Genomic DNA, 6,308 nt, shown 5'->3' on the forward strand with positions numbered 1-6,308 from the left:
CAAGTCGGGGAGGCGGCACCGATGGTGAACGAGCTGGAAGAGGTGATGGTGGTGGTGGTCGAGGAAGCACAAGTGTCAGAGGTGGTAGTGGTGGTCGTAGAGGGAGCACAAGTGCTAAAGGTGCTAGTGTTCATAGAGGGAGTACAAGTGCTAGAGGTGGTGGTCGAGCTAGCACAAATTCTAGAGGTGGTGGTCGAGCAGGCACAAGTACTAGAGGTGGTGGTCGAGCTAGCACAAATGCTAGAGGTGGTGGTCGAGTAGGCACAAGTGCTAGAGGTGGTGGTGGTCGGAGAGGAAGCACAAGTGCTAGAGGTGGTGGTGGTCGTAGAGGAATGGTTGATAATGGATCGGCCTTCGGTTATTTGCTTAATCCAGATGGTTGATCTAATAATAATGGTATATTATTTGTTCATACAATTCCTAGCATTTATTCATTTACTGTATTTACGCATTTACTCTCTTTATGTCTTGTGCTAACAATTGTTCTTTTTGTAGGCATGGCTTCATCCGGTTCCAGGACGAGGCCGCTGTGCGCGGACCAAGAGGACATGCCAAAGACGTGGATGGAGGCGAGTTTGGACAAGGAGAAGGAGAAGGATGTGCCCACACCAACATGTTGGTGTGCTGATGTTTGCAAGCTGAAGGTGTCCACTGACCGCAACAAGTCATGGACGGAAGGTAGAAGGTTTTTCGTGTGTCCCAACTATGCACATGATCGTCGAAGGCCAACTAACGCATATGACATACCACCGGTATGTTAGGTGTACATACAAAAAACATCAACAAGTTGTCACTCATATGTCTAACAAAAACATGGTTTATATGTAGTCCCCTCCTCCACTTTGCAAGTACTTCACCTGGATAGATCACGAGGTACCAAAAGATGTCCAAGAGGACCAACGTCAAGATTGGTTACGGAGGCAGTGCCGATTCGAGGAGTCCTATGCACGGGGATTGGAGCGGGAGCGTCGTGAGAAGGAGGCTCGTGAGCGCAAGAAGCGTGAGGAAGAGAGGGCACGCAAAGAGAAGGAGACTCGTCAACAAGAGAGGGCAAGAAAACTTGCAAGGGCTCGCGATGCACGAGAGGAGGACAAGGCACGTGACAAGAAGGGAAAGTGGCCCCGTAATACTCAGTAGACAAATGGAAAGGCACCGGCGTCGATGATGAACTGTCTAGACTTTGTTTAATGTATGAACTTGTTATTCGAGACCTTGTGTGGTCATGAACTACTTATGTCATTCGAGACTATTTGAGATTATGTGCAAACTATGTTCGTCATTTGGGACTAGTTAGTATGCTTTGTTCATATTTAACAGTGTTTGCTACAAGTTGCTAAGCAAAAACTTTAACAAGTTGTCTGCAAAAACACCAGGCCCACACCCAGACGCCAGGGACCCTGGCGTCTGGCTTGCTTTGCTCGCGCAGGTGACCAGATAGGCTGTCTGGTGTGTCTGATGGACAACCAGACGCCAAGGTCCATGGCATCTGGTTGTCCATACCCAGACGCCAGGGACCCTGGCGTCTGGCTGGCTATGCTCGCGCAGGTGACCAGACAGGTTGTCTGGTGTGTTTGATGGACAACCAGACGCCAAGGTCCATGGCGTCTGCCTCCCACACCCAGACGCCAGGGACCCTGGCGTCTGGCTTGCTTTGCTCGCGCAGGTGACCAGACAGGCCGTCTGGTGTGTCGCGCAGGTGGCCAGACGTGTGTTTGATGGACATCCAGACGCCAAGGTCCATGGCGTCTGGTTGTCCATATCCAGACGCCAGGGACCCTGGCGTCTGGCTTGCTATGCTCACGCAGTTATCTGTCTGATGGATAAGATTCGAGTGGATAAGATTTTGGGCCCACCTCTAGCCCTCTCATCCATTCATCTCCACCTCTACCCCTCTCATTTCACTCATATCCACCCACTCTCACCTCTAGCCCTGCCAACGTCACTCCCTCGTCCAGCACCCTAACCCCCCCCCTCAGATCTCTCACAAATCGGTGCGGTTTCACCGTTGGATCTTCAGGATTTCGAGACTAGAAGGTAAATCAACTCCACCCCCATTTTTTGTGAAAACCCTAGTTTGTTTTCCTCGTGGTTTAATATATCATAGGTTAGCTACTAAGAGATTTGTGTGTTGTAGATGGCTAACGAAACTCAGTGGGTGCTTAGCCCTGTTGTTCATGTGCGAGGCTTGTCTCCATGTATTGTGCAAGTTAGTCAAGTGGACCTCACTTTCGATTGGTTGAATACTAAATTCATGTTGAAGCAAGGGTTGAAGGAAGAGGATTTTGTGTACTACGTCAGCAGGAGGCAGTCAGATGGCCCCGGGGAAAGAAAATTGGTTGACATAACTGATGATGACAAGATTCAAGAAATGCTGGAAGAATGGGAATGGAAAAGGGTTGTTGACTTGCATTGCTACAGGAAACCGAGTTATATGTGATGTTCATGTCGTTTCAACCATCGTGGTCATGAACTACTTATGTCATTCTAGACATTGTATGTGATGAACTTCTCATTCGAGACTATTTGTGTAATTTGAACTATGTTTGTAATTTGCTATGTCATTCGAGACATTGTATCGTAGACCATCGTGGTCATTAACTATGTTTGTAATTTGAACTATGTTTGTCATTTGTCAACTATAGTGGTATGAAAAGACTATGCAATGCTTATGTATGTATGTTATTCGAGACTACAAGTGAAAAGACAAAACTACAAGCGAAAAGACAAGTGTTGTCTGCACCAGGACCAGACGCCAAGGACCCTGGCGTCTGGCTCCCCTGCTTTACCCTGTTTCTGGTGTCAGTCGACTGCCAGACGCCAAGGACCCTGGCATTTGGACCCCTGACTTACAGCCAGACGCCAAGGACCCTGGCGTTTGGTCCCCTGACTTACAGCCAGACGCCAAGGACCCTGGCGTCTGGCACCCTGTGCATATAAATGACTAAATGAGTCCTCCTTATGACAGATTTCATGGCAACAATTCACATAAATCACAGGAAACAACAGATTTCATAGACATCACAGGAAACAACAATTCACATAAATCACACCATTCATGTCAAACATTCATAGCAACTTAATTCGAATGGCAACAAGTTCATGAAAAGAAATGACAACAAGTTCATGGAAAGAGACTACACCAAGTTCATCGAAACAAACTAGAACAAGCTCATTGAAACAAACTACAACAAGCTCACTTCTTCCTTCCTCTCTTCACGATATCTGCAAGTGTATGCTCCTCCTCTTCGCTAGCCTCATGCTCCTCCTCTTCGCTAGACTCCTCCGCCTCTACATCATTGTTGGACTTATATCTTTGCATTCCCGTAGGCATAAATTGATGAGGATACTCCGGACTATGGAATTGAGTGTTCCATATCTTCTTTCTACCTTTATGGTCCGGTGTCTTATCTATTGCTTTGCCTTTTTTTAGAGCGGGCATTGCCTTGTGTCCGTTGTGTAACCTATGATGGTTGTGGAGCATCAACATCATACTCATGATCCTCTTGATGTGTTGCATCATACTCATGCTCATCATGATGTGTTGGCTCCTCTTGATCTACTGGCTCCTCTTCATTGACCTCCTCCTCTATGTCCTCTTCGTTCTGGACATAACGCCGTTTATTAGCTCTGGCGGCGCGGCTACCAGGTGCATACACGTCACTGGACTGAGCACCATGGCAAGAAAGCATAGCTGCCATCTTATGGAACCGCTTCTTGAACTTCTGCGACAACACAAAATATGCTATGATATGAGATGCAAATAACTAATCCGCGAAAAGAAACTTTTATAATATATTGCGACTAACCTCCATCGTGCTCCTAAGAGTCCTCTCAGATAATGCACCACCAGGTGGATGACTCAGTGCAACATTGGCATCGTTGACGCACAGAAGCAACTCTCTGCCCTGCAATTCATGAACACACCAAACTTATGTATTTGAAAGAAGACAACATGATGCAAGTATGTTAGAATAGGTCAAACATACTACCATTTCGTCATGCATCGGTGCGTAGTCAACATGAGCCCCTCTGGTGTCTCTCACAGCCGTGTCGAAGGTATGATAACCTTCTGCAGTCTCCGGGTCTTCATACACCAACTCCGACCACTCCTCGTGAGTCCAACCTGGCTTCAGCTTTAACCGGTAACGATCCGCATACCACACTTGATACTTCTGATATGCTGACTGATTGTGAGGTCTATTCTCTGATTGCACTAACGTGTCTCTTTGATTCCAAATTTCTATCCACGCACGGTGTTTGTTTGCCCAATCCGATATATCCTGATTGTTCCTTCGATCGAACCTACAAATGATGCACGGGACAAAGCATTAGCAAACATTGACTTATTCAATGCTCTACTACATACTCAAGGCATGCTTGCTTACCGATGCAGAGATAGCATTTCCTCCTTGCTCTCCTCAATTGGAATACCTTGTCTTTTTCCAAATTGTCTTGCCACATGGTCTACAAAGTGCCACTCGACTGCGAAGAAGCATATCATTGGGCACCTCGCCCGCCAAAGATGGCTATCACGCGTGCACATCTCATTAAGATCAAAGTCACGATCTTCCACATAAGGCAACCAATGTACCTGCAAAACAAAGAGATACATTGTTAGCTACATAAGTTTCATTCTTGACTAAATTTTATCTCATCAAACTTCTCAAAACCTGCTCAGCAGTCAAGGTGTCCTGCTCGTTCATATAGCACTTGTATCGCACATGCGAGCTTCCTGTGTAGACTGTCACTTATTCCCAATAGTAAGCAAGCGTAGGGCGCCGATATGGATCATCATCATGCAACCCGTCATGATTACCCCGTGGGTTTGCCATGAGGGGGTTCTTCAAATCGGGCCGTCCAACCGGGATCCGCTCCCACATCCACACGGATAGGCTCCAAACAAACCCAGACAATGAGGATGTACCTCCCTTCCTCCGACACGCCAAGTCAAGCTGCAATCAAACAAACATGTTAGATATGGAGGCGCATGACAAATGCAAGATAAATGGTTGCAAATATCTCTTACCTGACGATACAAATATGCTAGTGCGGCCGAACCCCAGCTATACTGGGTATCCCAGTTATTGAGTAGCTCCAAGAACATCCAGAGGGCTGAGTTCCCAGTTGCATCTGAGAAGACTACCTTGGTTAGTACATACCAAAGATAGGCCCGCGCGTACTGCTGCACAACCACGTCATTGGCACCCTCAGGGCACGGATTGGTGTTTCCTCTGACCAGTTTTAGCTAAGAATGCCTCACTCTCGCGGTATCGGCCTTGCCTTCCTGAGGGTCCTCGGGCTGAACACCAATTAAATCGGCAGTCCGTTCTCGCCAATTACCCACGCTGACACGACCGGTAACAGCTTGTCCGTTGATAGGAAGGCCGCTTATCATAGCCATGTCCTGTAGGGTCATCGTCAACTCCCCACATGGAAGGTGGAACGAGTGAGTCTCCGGCCTCCAACGATCCACAAGTGCGGTCAGCGCCGCGTGGTTCACCGGCGGAGCGCGTCGCTTAAACTGCAACACGAATGGGAGAAGACCCAATCTCCGAATGTAAGGCTCATAGCGCGGGTCGTAATCAAAGTCATCAGCGGAATGACCCCTCATGCGCATAGCAACTACAAGCTGCAAATAAAGTGATGTTTTAATAATCAATACAAGAACACAAATGAGAAACAACGAAAATTGACCCAGTCTTGCTTCTTACCTGTCCATTCTCAATGGCACGAGCACGATGCTCCTTATCCCACTCATCGATTAATCCGGCATACCAAGGTCCATCACCATCCGCCATCCTACAAAAAAAATCACAAACATCTATGAATACATGAACAATATCAAATAATTTCCTTCTCCAAGTTTATGCCATATGAAAGCACCATTCTTCTCAAACATATTGTCATACCACTTCACGTTTTTATCTTCTTCATATGCACACATAATTATTCTCAAACATACCAACATCATCTCAATCAAATAAATTTGTCAAATAATATGGTGTCACATATGCAAATACATATCATCTAGAGTACCAAATTTCAACATATCTTTTGCAAATATAGTATGCCAACAATAGGATTATCTACACATACACACATCATCTATCAAACCAAATATAGTATGCCAAAGTCTATTTTACATACACAAATCATATATTCATCACCCCTCTTAATTCGTAAAAAAAATCCTATGGACAACATATACACAAAACGGAATTGATTTTACCTACATGTTCAACTACACATCATCTACTGCCCACCTAATCATCTATCAACTACAAAAAATTTCCTAAAAAAAAGAAACC

General features: G+C 46.0%; 1 protein-coding gene and 1 long non-coding RNA gene across 2 annotated transcripts; both read right to left on the minus strand.

Moving 5' to 3' along the window:
- Nucleotides 1–3,193: 3,193 nt before the first annotated feature.
- LOC119309758 (X-linked retinitis pigmentosa GTPase regulator-interacting protein 1-like) lies at nt 3,194–4,044 on the minus strand. Its single transcript, XM_037585682.1, has 4 exons — nt 3,990–4,044; nt 3,807–3,905; nt 3,523–3,722; nt 3,194–3,311 (listed from the first exon to the last, which is right to left on the minus strand). Exons 1-4 carry the CDS (start codon nt 4,002–4,004, stop codon nt 3,194–3,196), a joined length of 432 nt encoding a protein of 143 aa, XP_037441579.1. The 5' UTR covers nt 4,005–4,044.
- Nucleotides 4,045–4,102: 58 nt separating this feature from the next.
- On the minus strand, nt 4,103–4,692 carry LOC119305778. The gene is made up of 3 exons (XR_005148767.1): nt 4,671–4,692; nt 4,386–4,591; nt 4,103–4,302 (listed from the first exon to the last, which is right to left on the minus strand). It is a non-coding gene; the product is annotated as an uncharacterized LOC119305778 (long non-coding RNA).
- Nucleotides 4,693–6,308: the final 1,616 nt, after the last annotated feature.

This window comes from Triticum dicoccoides, chromosome 5B (assembly GCF_002162155.2).
Source record: "Triticum dicoccoides isolate Atlit2015 ecotype Zavitan chromosome 5B, WEW_v2.0, whole genome shotgun sequence".
Taxonomy (NCBI): Eukaryota; Viridiplantae; Streptophyta; class Magnoliopsida; order Poales; family Poaceae; genus Triticum; species Triticum dicoccoides.

Bases quoted from the DNA above. Each gene is read 5' to 3' on its own strand.
- LOC119309758 (XM_037585682.1), bottom strand. The intron at 3,723-3,806 runs GTTAGTCGCAAT...GTGTTGTCGCAG, and splicing joins CTCTTAGGAGCACGATGGAG to AAGTTCAAGAAGCGGTTCCA. The intron at 3,312-3,522 runs GTATGATGCAAC...GGGAATGCAAAG, and splicing joins ACACATCATGATGAGCATGA to ATATAAGTCCAACAATGATG.